Consider the following 17,066-nt stretch of genomic DNA (forward strand, 5'->3'; position numbering starts at 1 on the left):
TGACCCATTTTATGTTATCCACTGGTGTATTAAATTTGACTGAATCAATTAAACACGTTTTGTTTTGTTTTACATGAATGGTGGGCCCCCTTGGAAAACGACTTTCAAACGTTGTAGTGGCTACCCAACCTTTTTTTATAGATAAACTTTATCTATTCATCAATGATGAATTTTAAAAAAAAGTTTTATTTTTGTTTGATTGCTCTTGTGTAAGCAAACCAACATCTAAGGGTAGTATTTTTGTCCCAATTTATTTCCCACAAGATGAACCTAAAAACAGATTTGTCCATGCCAGTTTTTCTGGGCTACTACAACGTTTCCTGAGCATTGACCAAATGTAAATTAAATGAACCGACAGACAGCAAGAGAGCAGCGAGCTAGACGAGCTTAAAAGGCATTTTTTCGGCAGGAATATAAGGCCAATGTGATCTCGATCATTGTTTGATTTCTAGGGATCAAATGATAGTTGTAGATCACCGAAGCCCCTCCCAGCAACAGAATAGAGTATCGGTATAAAAAGCCGTCGTTTGACGCTGAAACTGCAGATTTCGAAATTCTTGCGACCTTCTAGTGATCAACGAATTCAGTAGTATCTTTGAAATTCTGCTATAGATACGAAACTACAACTTATAGATTCTAATTATTCAACAACACTAACCACATGACTACCTCTTTCCCCATACCGGCTATATGGATATAGATATAGATATTGATACAGAACCAGATACAGAACACTGACCACGTGGTTACCTTGTATCCCATGTGTAGGTGACGGGATGTTTACCGAGGCCCAGGCCCTGCAGTTTATGAGCCATAACATCTTCGCCCATGTCGACACCAACCATGACCACTCCCTCAGTTTCGACGAGATCCGCGCCGGACTGACCCTCGGGAACCTGTTCAACTTCTATGACAGAGATGGTACACTTTACAATAACCGTGTTGGGGTTTCATAGTAGAAGAAACACAATTTTTCATAGATATACACTTCCTAGATAGTTTGTTGTAGTACAATGCTAAACTTTCTTCCAACACAAAAGTACACGCGAATCAAATTTCGTTGAAGACCACTGTCGCCTTCTTCAGGATCAATACTGATCACCAATCACTTCATAACGTAAACTCGCGAGAGCTGCAGAAACGCGATCTTATTGACACATTGATCTTGCTGATACGTGTCTTCAGCATTCGGGCAAACGTGCCAGGAAGTTTTTTTTTTCACGTTAATCTCCAAGCCGATCCTACGGTGCCATAAGACAGTATCAAATCTGGCCATGGCAGAGGAGTATAGCCGGCCAAAGGGAGTCAAACGGACACCGGTCGCATACACACTCTTAGGCCGGCTTCATCACTCCTCTGCTAGCTTTAGATACTATCTTATGCTACCGTAGGATCTGCTTGGAGATTACATAACGTCTCTGTTCAGTGATAACTGGACTAGATTGGGTAGTCGTTTCGTAGCTATGTTATCTTTTTCTGACCATCTCATCTTGCCATCGTCAGGTGACGGTTTCCTGACGGGCACTGAGCAAGACCAGTTCCAAGCCATCTGGAACTCTGTCCACGGGCACGGAGGCGGCAACAAGAAGAGGCAGGCAGCCGCCATCGACGCCGACGGGGACGGACTGATCTCCCTGCCTGAGGTGCACGCCGTCATGACTCTGCAGAATGCACTCGCCGCCCTGGATGCGGACGGTAAGAAGTAGTAGTAGTAGTAGCAGTGGTGGTAGTAATGGTAGTAGTAGTAGTAGTAGTAGTAGTAGTAGTAGTAGTAGTAATAGTAGCGGTAGTGGTAGTAGTAGAAGTAGTAGTAGTAGTAGTTAGAGGTGCACGCCGTCATAACCATGCAGTATGCCCTCGTCGCCCTGGACACGGACGGTAAGCAGTAGTTAGTAGTAGTAGTAGTAGTAGTAGTAGTAGTAGTAGTAGTAGCACGCATATATATACATGCATACACTCACAAAAAACGCTCGTATTTTAACACACACAACAAACAAACACACACAAACTGACACACATAGTTTTAGAAGTAGAAGTAGTAGTAGCAGTAGACGAAGGGAAAGCCATGTGAACAATGCCAACACGTGTCATAATAGTTTCCAGTCGAGAACATCTTCTGTGAGACTTGAGACTTTTGTCTTATATAAGGAACATCTTTCTCTTTGTCGACCTTTTTTTATTATCCGTATCTCATATACCTTGCGCAGGCGATCACGGCTTTACGGAGCAGGAGACCACCGACTTCTTCGGGGACGCCTCCCTCTACGCGCAGTGGAACACCAACGGGGACGATCATCTCAGCTTCGGAGAGGTGCATCATGGGATCACCCTGGACGGCATGTTTGCCTGGTTCGACACCAACGGTACGTCTAGCATCTTCATTATGAACTTACTGTTTACATGACTTACAGGTTAACGTTATTGATGTATTTCCTGATTTTCTTTTCAAAACAAACAGAAACGAAGAAGGCTGCTGTGACAATGCATTTGTCTGACTCGTGATTACATGTATACATCATTTTTTTCCAGCGAAACGAATTCATTTATTTGAAAAAAAAAAACTTGTTGGTAAGAGCTTTTCTACGCTTGTTGGTAAGAGTTTTCTTCGTGCACGAATATAGCGTTTAATATCTTCGTGCAAATTATTTTTTTTTTATTTATTGGTTTGGCTGCACCGAACACACAGCCAGGGCTGCCTATGGCTATTACAAAGGGCTAGCCCTGCTGACAAACACATAAACAATACAGATTAACAGTGCAAATTATCCGGCTGGTACAATAATGCGAAGTTATCTAGCTGGACAGCACCGGTTTGGGATTTTGTGATTCCGAGCAGTAAACAACAGTTCATTGTGCAATTAACTAGCTTCTACTGTACTTAGTCCAAAATGGCATGAATGTACAATGAAGGTTCTTATTAGTTGTGATGGTATGTCTGTCCGCAGGGGACGGGTTCCTTGAGGGTCCTGAGGCGGATAAGGTTGTGTACGTGTACGACCTTATGGTGGCGGCTGGGATTCATCACGGAAACTTCCGCAACGTTCGCGTCATGGACACCAACGGAGACGGCCATCTCGCCAAGACCGAGGTCCTGAACGCCCTGACTCTGGACGAGGTCCTCGTCGCCATGGACGCAAACGGTACCAAAATTGTTTACAGCCTTGATTTTATGCTCTGAATATTATGTAAGACGTAAAAGGATGACTTAATAGATACAAAACGTCAAAAGATGCGTTCCTTATCTCTGAAATTCGTTGAGTAGTCTTTCACATCTTTGGTAGCTCATAAAAAGATGCTGACATTTGAGTTTTGTCGTCGCAGTGAGAGCGCGGTGGGGTCGCCGGAGAGATTCCATTTGAGCAGTTTTTCTGGCGTCGCGGTGCTCTCACCGCGCTCTGGTCAATTTTCTATCGCAGCGAGAGCGCGGTGAGAGCGCCGTCAAGTGGAAAGGGGAGGGGAGGGGGGGCTAGCTAGGGCAGTACGTCGGTCCCGATGTGTTCACAATCCGTACTTTTCCAGATCTATCGTAGTGTAGAATTTGCTATCACTAAGAAATTGCAGAGTTACCCCTTCCCGTCAGGGTCATGCCTCCTCATAATTTAGAGCTCGCAGACTCGTCGTTCGATCGAATCGCGCCTAATGTGAGGGGGGTATAATGCAAACGAAAGCCGACATTAAAAAAAACTAACAAAGACGTAGAAACATTTATGGTATTATGTTGAGAACTTAAAGAACCGCTGGCGCAGCGGCAGCATGTTCGGCCCGTGACCGAGAGGTTGCGGGTTCGAATCCGGCTGCCGTGTCACCGATCTTGTGCCCACGGGAAAGGCACTTTACACGACTTTCCTCACTTTACTTAGTTGAAAATGCGTACCTAGCTTCGGCTAGGGCCGTCCCTCGGATAGGACGTTAAATGGAGATCCCGTGTCTGGGGAGAGCCATACCCCATGCACGTTAAAGAACCCCCGCACGTGCGATGGTGTGGTGTGAGATGGTGCAAATCCTTCTGTCTAGAACTGGTGATTCTCCAAAAATCACCCGGACTCCAGGAAGAATAGTGACATATCAGTCACTAACGGAGATCTGTATAACAAAACAAAACAAAACAAAACCGCTGATGTTTTAACCTTCTGCTTCCAGGTGACATGCAGTTCACCGTTGACGATGCCATGCAGTTCATCGATCATCATTACTTCAACACCCTCGACAGGAACCATGACCACGTGATAACCTTCGACGAAATCCGTGCCGGCACTTCCCTGGGGGAGCTGTTTGACTTCTACGATGAAAACGGTAAAGCAACATTCCTTACTGAGTAAAGTTTATCGCAAATTCTTGCCCATGGGCTAAATGCAGGTAAAATAAGAGGTTCAAACAGTGTTCAAACAATATCACAAGTGTAACTCTAGTCTAAAGCTAGTAAAAGCTTAAACTCTAGATCCTGACTTCTACGGTGAAAACGGTAAATGACAATGATGTTTTAGGGGGGGGGGGGGAAATACGCGAGACCATCTGAAGATCTTAAAATTAGCCGACCTTCCAGCGATTGCGAAGTACGTCCGAAGATCGTATATAATGTGACAGGGGTGTATAGAAAAGCGGCCTCGTCCCTACCAAGTGCGAAGGGTGATACGCTAGGGCGCGGTCAACTGTGAAAAGTCTCAAACATAGCCAACAGGTTCTCTGAAGAGTGTAAAGGTTCAAATACCACTACGTCATTGACTGAACACATGGGAGATGGTAAACGCTTTCTAAAATGTCAGTGAATTCATCCATTTGTTCGATTTATTTTGTTTTATGCATTTCCCTTCGCGTTCAGGTGGAAGTACATGTCGCCAAGTTTTTTTTTTAACATTTCTCTTGTTTGTGTTTTCCATCATTAGGAGATGGTTTCCTGTACGGTACGGAGGCAGACCTCATGATCTACATGTACAATGAGGTGCAGAACAACGCCAATGCCTCGGCTTAGATAAAACCAACAGCAGCAATTCTAGCGTAAGTATGACACTTGTCTTAGCCTCCACCATAGTAGAATTCGGCAGAATAATCGGAAAATTGCCCAGTGGAGTCAATCCACGATGAATTAATGTTTCTCCTGCGCCACCGGCCAATCCTCTGGCAGCAAATCCTTCTCCCTATAACTAGGCTGAGCGTAGTCAGTCTGGTAGAGACCACTAGTACCCTTGTCTGTCCAAGGACATTTCTTGGTCTCCATCTTCATCCGGTTTGAACTACTCATACAATGTGTACTTCGTCTTCTACTTTATACTTCATCATCATCATCATCATCGGCGTCAGCTCGTGACCGAGCATTAGTATACTTACTTAAGCTACAAAATCATTATTTGCTCCAGAGGAGTGTGGTTATGTCTTCCTGGTTATTATAAAACAGCACTACTGAATGACACATCTGTTTTGATGTTTTGAATGTTCCATTTCTTTGCAGCTGTTCCTGTAGGGACCGGTGGCATCCGCCACGTGACTGCAGATCCGATGTTAACATCTTATAGCAGCAGCAAATTAAAATCACAGCGAGAATGACAACTTGTGTCACATGAATTAAAAGGAAATTTCTCCGCGCTTTCAATGTTCGTCTCTGTCATGATTTGGACTTTTAGAGATATCTTTAGTCGAGCTTTATTGGGGGCAGACGGGGCTCTCTTAGAAAAAATTAAATTCCTACCCCGTCAAAACTACTACCGCGTGCGACAAATTGGCCCTGCCGCAGAGAGCTTCATCTGCCCCGAGAGCCTGTCCATACAACCACGGTAGACTAGATACCCGGTTACTCAAAATTTGAAAAGGGAAACACAGATCGAATTTTTGAGTATAGTCACAGCACCTACAAACTAGAGTTCGGAGACCTCATACCTCCATGAAATATTCTGATTATGCAAATGACTTTCACATTAGCATAATTTATGCTTGCTTATGTACACCTTTAACTAACGTACACAGGTCACAGTGTTGATAGACCAATCATTTACTACACGAAATAAGAAAAATTAGGACACTTTCAAATTAATTATGCAAATTAGGGACTTATTTGCATAATTAGTATCTGCTTAACTTCCGCCTGCCACAAACTACATATGTAACATGTATTTGAGTGATATATTGGAAAACACTGTAAATATACATTTTCCTCATTAAGTATGCAAATGAAGTCCAAATTTGCATAATTTTGATTTCATTATGTACATCTCTGCTACATGTACCTGCATACCAAATATCATGGAAATTCATCGTTCCTATGTTCCGTTATGCTTCTTGGAAGATTTTGACAAAAATGCTCCTGCAGTTCCAGAGCAAGCTGCTAGGGGGTCCAAACATACACCACTTCTTCCTTACATCAAAAGCTATCTGCCACCAAGAAATCAAGACCATAGCATGTCCAGATAAAAAGATACAAAAAATTGGAGTTCTGCTGCAGTACCAAGGTCACACACCAGGGGGCCCAAAATTGACCTTGACCTTCGTCTTCCCAACCCCTACCCACATACCAAATATCATCGTAGTCCATCGAGAGGTTCTCAAGTTATGATGTCCACAAATATGCGGACACACACACAGACAGACACACAGACACACAGACACACAGACAGACCAAAAACTATACCTCCATTTTTTCATGGAGGTAAAAATTGTTTCAAGGCTTAACGTTGGACTTTACCAGGTGAATACATTAAAGGTCACCCAGTGATGTACAAGTACCACCGAATAGTCCACGCAGACCCAGCATGACGATATTAGTTAATGAAGAATCCAAATAAAACGAGATATCAGCAAATGGGGTTCAGCTGCAGTACCTTTAGGAAGCCGCTAGGGTGCCCAATATTGAAATTGACCTTCGTTCCCTACCCCTACCCACCTATCAAATATCATCAGCATCCGTCGAAGGCTTCTCGAATTATACCGACGAAAGGACAAACGGACGCACAAGCCTAAAACATAACCTTAACCATTCTGGCAAAGGTAATTATGAGAGTTCAAGTCGGGAGCAGTTCCAGCTCCTACCCAACCGAAGAACTCTACTCTTCTCTACTTCACTCTAATGAATAAAGCTGTAAACTCACCTTTCCAGAGGTCACATAGCCCTCGTGGTACTTTCATTGAGAAGCAACAAGGAAAGCTGACATTTTGTTGACCAAAAATGAAAGTTATCATACCTACCTGGTCAGATAACTACAGTTATACTAGCTACCCGGAGAAATACAATGGCGTTTTCCCTAGAAATCGCAAGGTGGCAGTTCTTCACAGTAAAAAGCAAACACAACATCCGGGCACTGACCCTCCCATCATCCTCTTTTCCCGAAACTGCCCGAGTCGAACTACCTCACTCGAGCCAGGGTCGGGCTTAAGAGGGTGGGACATTGTATTTCTCCGGGTAGCTAGTATAACTGTAGTTATCTGACCAGGTAGGTATGATAACTTTCATTTATACGTCGCTACCCTCCGAAATACAATGGCGACTTTAAAGCCGCGAGAAGGAGGTAGACTGAGACTCACCAAGAAGGTTAAAACCTTGTTGGGCTCACCAAGCCCCCATGGGACTAGGAGATTAGAGTCTAAATTAGACCTCTAAGAGTCACACCTCCCTCAAGTGTCATCCAGCTGCTATCGAAGGATACTTCTGTCTCATCCCCCAATTTTACAGCTGTAAGTCCCGGATGCAAAGGCAGAGCTAACCGACTGTAGTGCCCGAAGGGTACAGTCTTGCCACTTATAAGTTATAACTGAGATAAGTGTGCTCTGCCCAAAAACGGACTCGGCCTCTGGCCGACAACAACTTAGAAAGCTCTGGCTTACACCCAGTCTGTCAGCTTTCACAAATCCTTCAAGGAAAAACCTCTGCGCATCGATGCAGAAGCAGCGGTGCTGTGGTGAGAATGAGCATTGAAAAGACTGGTGTCAAAGCCTGAAAGATCCAACATCTTTCAGCCAACTGGCCAAAAGGCCGACACCACTGGGTCATCAGTCTTAAAAAAGAAACCCCTTAGTCTGATAGGAGATTTTTTTTTTTAAATCATCTTTATTACACACAAGATGAATACATACATGTAAATATTACAAGCTAAAAACCTAGGACAGCCCTTTGTCTAGATCTGTTCTCCAGGAGGGCGCAAGGTATTAAAAAGAAGTACAGTGACAAATTAAAATCGTTTAAAAACATTAACGTCGCATTTCATAACATTTTTGGCCCAGATACATCATAAAATTTAGACCCAGATACAAACTAGTTTCTGTAGATAAACAGTCCTGACGTACAGTCCCAAGTAGGTGTGTTTCGGGCGCAGTAGATAGCATAGGATGCACAGAGTGCGCACTTTCCCAGTCTACTTTTAAGATGTCTCACTTCACGGTCTTTGTAGCTGACCGGACAGAGTGATTTCAGCTTTGCAGTGTTCTCGCCGTTAATCCAACCTCTGCTCCCTACTTCAACTGTAACAAGGCTAGCCCTGTAACTACTGTGCGAGTTTATTTCATTGATCAGACATTCGTATTTGGTCATTTTTCTGTCCTCGGCATGCTGTGCATTCTGATCAAATGGGACGGTAAGTTCAACCAAGTTCAGTGTTTGTTGTACAGGATCCTGAATGGTGATGTCTGGTACCAGTGAAGTCGGCAGGATGTCTGGAGGGACTGTTGTGTGCGTTCCCCCTTCGATGAAGTCCTGGCTCAGATCGCACCTGATTATGGTCTGTGGGTTTGCTTTGGCGTGCCACACTTTGAGGGTGGTGACCAGTTCCCTAAGGACACTGTTATGTCGCCAGGTGTACCTGTCTTTAAGGGCTACTGGGCACATGTTGAGGACATGACACAGAGTCTGTCGTCCTTGGCAGAGTGGACACTTGGGTGACAACATTTTCCCCCATCGAACTAGAACTTCTCCTTGGGAAATGAAATGCCTCACCACCCACAAGATCTCACTACGATCTTAGGAAAGGAGTGACTTCTCCTTAGGTAAGAAAAGTCTCACCAAGCAAAATCTCTCTAAGATCTGGGTGCAATCGAAAAACGATCTCTCTGTAAGGCTGAGTCAGCCTATCAGATTTGTTATACATTGACATTGCGTAATACGTTAAAGTATGACTTTGAAGACGACAAAATGTGAACCTGTGAACCTGTAACACCTAGCTCCAGTGCGCTGTGAACCTGTAACACCCAGTTCCAGTGAACAGTGAACCTGTAACACCTAGTCCCAGCGCACTGTGAACCTGTAACACCCAGTTCCAGTGTACAGTGAACCTGTAACACCCAGTTCCAGTGTACAGTGAACCTGTAACACCCAGTTCCAGTGTACAGTGAACCTGTAACACCCAGTTCCAGTGAACAGTGAACCTGTAACACCTAGTTCCAGTGTACATTGAACCTGTAACACCCAGTTCCAGTGAACAGTGAACCTGTAACACCTAGTTCCAGTGAACAGTGAACCTGTAACACCCAGTTCCAGTGAACAGTGAACCTGTAACACGTAGCTCCAGCGCACTGTGAACCTGTAACACCCAGTTCCAGTGAACAGTAAACCTGTAACACGTAGCTCCAGCGCACTGTGAACCTGTAACACCCAATTCCAGTGAACAGTGAACCTGTAACACCTAGCTCCAGCGCACTGTGAACCTGTAACACCCAGTTCCAGTGAACAGTGAACCTGTAACACCCAGTTCCAGTGAACAGTGAACCTGTAACACGTAGCTCCAGCGCACTGTGAACCTGTAACACCCAGTTCCAGCGCACTGTGAACCTGTAACACCCAGTTCCAGTGAACAGTGAACCTGTAACACCTAGTCCCAGCGCACTGTGAACCTGTAACACCTAGCTCCAGCGCACTGTGAACCTGTAACACCCAGTTCCAGTGAACAGTGAACCTGTAACACCTAGCTCCAGCGCACTGTGAACCTGTAACACCCAGTTCCAGTGAACAGTAAACCTGTAACACGTAGCTCCAGCGCACTGTGAACCTGTAACACCCAGTTCCAGTGAACAGTGAACCTGTAACACCTAGCTCCAGTGCACTGTGAACCTGTAACACCTAGCTCCAGCGCACTGTTAACCTGTAACACCCAACTCCAGTGCACTGGAAAATGTTCGCGGTGAATTTAAATTCGCGGTGAAATGGCCAACGCGAAAACCGCGAACATAAATCCACCGCGAACATTTCTGCATTTACAGTATTTTATTTCAGGGAAGAGGATTCCAGGAAGAGTAGTAGCTGTATGTCAACTCCAATGGAAATTCCCTAATAAACAAACAAACAAGCAAACAAACATTTATGATACTAATTTTGTAGGAGACGGGTTCCTTGAGGGCCCTGAGGCGGATGTTGTGTACGTGTACGATCTCATGGTGGCGGCCGGGATTCATCACGGGAACCGACGCAACGTTCGCGTCATGGACACCAACGGAGACGGCCATCTCGCCAAGACCGAGGTCCTGAACGCCCTGACTCTGGACGAGGTCCTCGTCGCCATGGACGCAAACGGTACCAAAATTGTTTACAGCCTTGATTTTATGCTCTGAATATTATGTAAGACGTAAAAGGATGATTTGATAGATACAAAACGTCAAAAGATGCGTTCCTTATCTCTGAAATTCGTTGAGTAGTCTTTCACATCTTTGGTAGCTCATAAAAAGATGCTGACATTTGAGTTTGGTCGTCACGGTGAGAGCGCGCTAGGGTCGCCGGAGAGATTCCACTAGAGCAGTTTGTCTGGCGTCGCGGTGATCTCACCGCGCTCTGGCCAATTTTCTATCGAGTCAAACGAGGATTCCTGATCAAGGCCTAATTTGCGCGGTTCAGATAATAAGGAATATCCTCGTGTGACATGTCTCTGTGACGTTTATAACCGCTCAAATGATAAAATAATGATGTAAATGTGGGGATACAGTGCAGTACATGTTATATCATACAGATTGCTCTATCCAGAATATTTCCACTTTTAAAGCTAGCTGTAATATTGCTTAGGTTGCCTTTAAAGAACCGCTGATTTTCTACACCTCTGCTTCTGTATCTGTATCTGTATACGGTATAACCGCCCTTCGGCGTAACACACCAGCTTCGCAGGCACGCGGCGCGGCAGCAGCTGGTTATATTACACAGAATGACTTGTCACACTTAACTTTTCGCATATATCTGCAAGTGTTCTTTAAAACTATCCAGAGAAGACGCCCCTACGTATACTGTGTTTGGCGATAACATATTCCACTCTACGATAGTTCTGGGGACATAGGAATTTTTGAACACATCAATCCTAGGTTGGTAACTCTGGTACTTGAAGGCATGACTGTTTCTAGTTCGTTTTTGAGCTGGTGTTAGATACTTATCAGTCGGTACGTCCACCAGTTTATTGGTCATTTTGTACATCATGCAAAGTCTGGACATTTTCCTTCTGCTTCCAGGTGACCAGCAGTTCACCGTTGACGATGCCATGCAGTTCATCGACCATCACTACTTCAACACCCTCGACAGGAACCATGACCACGTGATAACCTTCGACGAAATCCGTGCCGGCACTTCCCTGGGGGAGCTGTTTGACTTCTACGATGAAAACGGTAAATGACAATGATGTTTTAGGGGGTAAAAATACGCTAGACCATCTGAAGATCTTAAAATTGGCCGACCTTCTAGCGATTGCGAAGTACGTCCGAAGATCGTATATAATGTGACAGGGGTGTATGAAAAAGCGGCCTCGTCCCTACCCGGCCTCGGTCAACTGTGAAAAGTCTCTCAAACATAGCCAATGGGTTCTCTGAAGAGTGTTAAGGTTCAAATACCACTACGTCATTGACTGAACACATGCGAGATGGTAAACGCTTTCTAAAATGGCTAACCCAGTCAATCCATCCAGTCAATCCATCCATTTCCCTTCGCGTTCAGGTGGAAGCACATGTCGCCAAGCTGTTTTTTTTAAACATTTCTCTTGTTTGTGTTTCCACCATTAGGAGATGGTTTCCTGTACGGTACGGAGGCAGACCTCATGATCTACATGTACAATGAGGTGCAGAACAACGCCAATGCCTCTGCTTAAATTGACACCAACAGCTTCTAGTTTTGCGTAAGTATGTACTCTCCAAGCAGAGGTTGAATCGCTCAGATATAGTAGTAGCCACTGCACATGCATAATTGAACATGCGAAAGAGCTTATCAAACGATTTCCTCTCGTAGACCTGTATCATATGAAGAAGAAATCTATGTCCTGACGCTTTGAATGTTTCATTTCTTTGCAGCTGACAGTATCATAATACTGTTGGGACCGGTATCCACTGCGTGACTGATGATAACTTTATAGCAGCAAGATCACAGCGAGAATGACGGCTTGTATCACATGAATTAAAAATGAAATTTCTCCGCCCTTGTAATGTTTGTCTCTGTCATTATTTGGACTTTAAGAAAAATTTAGTGAAAATAGTCTCATCATTAACGTTATCGTCCTTCGGTCGTGTTATCATTTTAATAGTCGAGCTTTTTTCGCGTCTTCGGGGGGGGGGGGGGTTCTGGGAATTACCTACTGGAAAAACGAGATCCAACCGCGTTAAAACTCCTACCGGGTGCGAAAGATTACACAGTGGCACAGAGCTTTATCTGCCCCGAAGGCCTGTCCATACAACCACGGTAGACTAGATACCCGGTTACTCAAAATTTAAAAAGGGAAACACAGATCGAATTTTTTAGTATGTAAGTCACAGCACCTACAATAAATGGCTTCAAGGCTTAACGTTGGACTTTACCAGGTGAATACATGGAAGGTCACCCAGTGATGTACAAGTATCACCGAACAGTCCACACAGACCCAGCATGAAAATACTAGCTAATGAAGAATCAAAATAAAACGAGATATCGGCAAATGGGGTTCAGCTGCAGTACCTTAGCAAGCCGCTAGGGTGCCCAAATATTGAAATTGACCTTCGTTCGTTTTCCCTACCCCTACGCACCTACCAATTTCATCAGCATCCGTCGAAGGCTTCTCGAGTTATACCGACGGAAGGAAAAACGGACGCACAAGCCTAAAACAATTAATCTTCAATAGCCATTCTGGCATTAGAGTTCAAGAGGAGCGGTTCCAACTCCTACGGCAACCCACACCCAACCGAAGAACTACACTCTACTCTACTTTACTCTTATAAATGAAGCTATAAACTCACCTTTCCAGAGGTCACATAGCCCGCGTGGTACTTTCATTGACAAGCAACAAGGAAAGCTGACATTTTGTTGACCAAAACAAGTTTCCAAGAATCCGGATTGACACTTTGACCCCTCAATCACCTTTGACACTCGGGTGTGACCCTGGGTCACCTTACTCTGACTGATACTTCGTCAAATGTCGCATTCTAACTCAAAACTGGTCAAACTCTGACATAATTTTCCATCACACAACAAAAGAATATGAACACTACTCAAACAACTAACACAAAACTTCCTAACTCTACCAAAATTTCAAATTTGACAATGGTCTAACATACGAGTATAATATATGTCAGATGCTCCGCGTTGGAAGTTTGCGTAATGTTACGGGTCAAAGGTTAGGTTACACAACGTTTTTAGTCCGCACAGTACACCGCCAAGTAGGTACCGGCTTGCTTTCTTCTATTTTATTCCATTCGTTAAGATAAAACGCCAGTCAGGCATTCAAGCGTGAAAATGTATACTGTTTATATTCACAACGTTGACGTTAATTTAGTTAAAAGATTAACGTTCTGTGATATTCAGAATGTATGTGGCAAATGCGATGGGGAGGGGGGCGTGGACATATTTAATGTAGAATATAAGGTTAACCTATAAACAATAGAATATGCAGTGTATTAGATATACTTTTCAGCAAAACAAAGCGATCAATCAAGTTGTACGTTGTGTGTGTGTGCGTACAAACTTACCTGTCACACATTATTAGGGTTTACGGAAAACCATAGGCTGTGCACCAGGGCTGGGCACATGGATTGCGTCTACCTAGAATTTCTATCATGTTAGGTTACAGAGGCAAAACTACCGAGGTCACGGGTAAATTTCTCATCACTCGGTATCCAGTGATGAAGTCGCGTCGTCACTGGCTTACCAGTGGGGAATATTCATCGTCACTAGTTTTCCAGTGATGAGGAAACTTCAGCTGGTAAACCAGTGACGACAAATATTCAGTTTACTGAAGAATCAAGAATCATCGTTTCAGTTGAGGGGATTTCAAAGTTAGCACTAAGTTATACTGACGTCGCCTCTGCAAGTCCTCACACTCCCGGATCAAATCTAACAGTAACACGGCTATGGTGACATGTTAATTATGGTGTTTTGTTGCACATCGAACTCAGCACTGGAACGCTCAGTGCTATTAGAACGTGGTCACTGGAAGCCCAGTGCCGAAATGATTTCATCACTCGGTGTCCAGTGCCGAAGAGTCACCCATCACTGGAAAACCCAGTGAGGAACCGGTGACCTCGATGGTTCCGCACTCGGGGCCCATTCGTCACTGGGCCCCGAGTGACGAGCGGAGTTCATCACTGGAAACCGAATGTGAGTCAAGGTTCATCACTGGAATTCCAGTGCCGAGAGAGCTTCATCACTGGAACAAAGCAATTCATCACTGGGAAACCAGTGACGAACTTTCTTCGTCACTGGGCGTCCAGTGATGACGACATTTTGAACATATTTTCGTCACTGGAAGCCCAGTGAGGAACCCATGACCCGCGTAGCCTTGCGTTACAGAGATTCCCTCCATTCATACCCCACGAAATAAAGCCACTCATGCAGCTGCACCCTCAAGCAGAATGTCTGAAAACTACACCCATTACGCTGCATATGGCATGACAGCATTTACTTGGAGTAATCTCGTCCCAGCAGCTCAGTGCTCCCGCCGCACTGATCAACTTCTACAGGGTCTCGTTCTTCCCTCGGACCACCAGAGAGTGGAATGAACTTGAGCCTAGTGTGGCGGAGGCGGAGTCCCTCTCCAAATTAAAAACTGAGCTGGGACGGGCTAAAATCGCCGCCTGCCGCCTTGTTTTGACAACAAGGCTGTTGGCTGGTTACCTAGTGGCTGACAAAATACACCAGATGATTATTATCATTTCCTTGTGTAGAATCATCAGAAGGATGGCGGGAGTGCCCAAGGTGCGTCTGAGGGGGGGACTGGAGATTACACGCATCCTGAACGGCATGTGGCAGGTGTCGGGGGCCCACGGACGGTCTGTAGTAACTGAGATGCTGAGTTATGTGGATGCCGGTTTATCAACGTTTGACATGGCAGACCACTACGGACCTGCTGAAGATTTCTACGGTGCTTTTCTCAAAAAGGTATGGCCATACCAAAACAAATTGCTGATTCTTAGATTTGAAAATAGCTTTTAACTTGATTATGACATGGCTTGTCATGTTCTATTGCAGTTCTTCTGGCTACGGTTTCTTGAGTCTTTACCTGGCAAGAAACTGATCCCAGTAGAACTATGAAATAGAAAATCTTATAAGCCAATAACAAGTCTAAAATGTAACATCAACTCTCGTAATTCGTCTGGGTGCAATACTACCACCTCTTAAGTTTTTTTGTCTTGAAAACCTAAATATCTGATTCTAGGTAATATACCTCAGGAGTGTACAGACGCTGCATTGTCATGCCTCTTTAAAATGCTTTCAATTCATGATGTATGTTTTTTTCTCATGTGTAATATCAACGATGGCATGCAAGCACACTTGCAGTGCCGTTGAAGTCATCATCACAGTGCAATGGACATCCAAGAAGCGATCCATCGGCAATCTGAAACTATAAACGGGGAAAGGATGAAAGTTTCAAATTTTACATCAATCGAGAAATATGTTTTTCCTTTCTATCTTTTGCGTATTTTCTCACGGCCTTTCGTGTCCGTCCTTAATTACCCCAAAGTACACACACGTAATGTGGCCGCGCCTTGACGTTTGCAAACATATAGGTCAAGGGAACCGCCCTGGTGCAGTTCCCCTTACGTAAAGGGCAAGGTCCACTAAGCCATTCTTCGAACATTCTCCATCACATTCAAAATGTTGCTGGTAATATATTTATGTATTTTCTCATATATGAAATAATTTCCCTTTAAGAAACGCAAAGGCCCTTAAAATCCATTCTTTGAATCTCTAAGTCTGGTGTCTCCTTAATCAGATAAGCCCTCCGGTGCGAATCACGGAGACGAGGTTTACAAAAATCTAGCATTAAGCTTGTCGGGGGCCTCTGGGACGCCGCATGTTCTGTTCTGCAAATGTACTGTAAATGCAGAAATGGTCGCGGTGGATTAATGTTCGCAGTTTTCGCGGTGATCACTTCACCGCGAACATAAAACCACCGCAAATATTTTTCTATTATGGTATTAGACTGCAGTCTATGGTGTTACCGCGAACTTAAATCCACCTCGAAAATTCCTTTTCCCGCTACCGCGAAATTAAATCCCCTCGAACTTTAAATGCATTTACCGTATTTGAGTTCGGGATAGGTAGAAAATGGAGCGTCAGTCAAGTAGTTTTGAGTTCGCGAGAGTGCTGTGGTCACAAACTGCACAACAATGTAAACCCCGGCGCCTTTACATGCAGCCAGTCGGAAACCTCTATGGGCAAGGCTGTTACAGGGTGATAGAACAGTCTCATTTGGCAGTACAGGCATTATCAACTGTCACCGAAATAAACTGTATCTGCCCTCTGAATACGTAGCACTTGAATAGATATGTTTTCAATGCTCAGAGACCGGGTCCGTGTTCAGTTTGCATGACAATCATACATAGCACAATGTTTGTATATTTTAGACACACAGAATAAAACTTATCATCCTAATGTATGCATGTGTAGCGTTTAGACAAGGGGAAGACAAAACAAAAATGTTCGAGATGGTTTTGAGTTCGCAATGAGTGAAAACTGTGATGATGAAACCACCGCGAACATGTTATTGCCTGTACAGTAACTGTACTAGATGCCAGCTAGTTGCATCAGTGTTGCATCATGAACCAAACTTTCCGTCGGCAAAGGAAGACTCGGAAGCCGCCCACTTTCACTCACCTTCCCCGGACCTAAAAATGAATCAACAGTTTACCGTTTTTCGGGTAAAGCGTCCTTGAACGTCTGT

General features: G+C 44.3%; 1 protein-coding gene across 2 annotated transcripts; it reads left to right on the forward strand.

The window, feature by feature from the left end:
* Positions 1-773: 773 nt before the first annotated feature.
* LOC118427368 lies at positions 774-12,054 on the forward strand. 2 transcript variants are annotated; one of them, XM_035837127.1, is made up of 6 exons: positions 774-921; positions 1,504-1,695; positions 2,208-2,363; positions 10,292-10,483; positions 11,401-11,553; positions 11,944-12,054. In XM_035837127.1, exons 1-6 carry the CDS (start codon positions 777-779, stop codon positions 12,027-12,029), a joined length of 924 nt encoding a protein of 307 aa, XP_035693020.1. In that variant the 5' UTR covers positions 774-776; the 3' UTR covers positions 12,030-12,054. The 2 variants fall into 2 exon arrangements, with proteins under 2 accessions (XP_035693020.1, XP_035693019.1); XM_035837126.1 differs by lacking the exons at positions 10,292-10,483; positions 11,401-11,553; positions 11,944-12,054 and adding exons at positions 2,946-3,140; positions 4,141-4,293; positions 4,884-4,995.
* The last annotated feature ends 5,012 nt before the right edge of the window (positions 12,055-17,066 follow it).

The sequence above is a fragment of the Branchiostoma floridae genome, chromosome 12, assembly GCF_000003815.2.
Source record: "Branchiostoma floridae strain S238N-H82 chromosome 12, Bfl_VNyyK, whole genome shotgun sequence".
NCBI lineage: Eukaryota > Metazoa > Chordata > Leptocardii > Amphioxiformes > Branchiostomatidae > Branchiostoma > Branchiostoma floridae.

Coding starts and splice junctions, on each gene's coding strand:
- LOC118427368 (XM_035837126.1), top strand. CDS start 777: ATGTTTACCGAGGCCCAGGCCCTGCAGTTTATGAGCCATAACATCTTC. Junction 922..1,503: donor CAACTTCTATGACAGAGATG/GTACACTTTACA, acceptor TGCCATCGTCAG/GTGACGGTTTCCTGACGGGC. Junction 4,294..4,883: donor TGACTTCTACGATGAAAACG/GTAAAGCAACAT, acceptor TTCCATCATTAG/GAGATGGTTTCCTGTACGGT.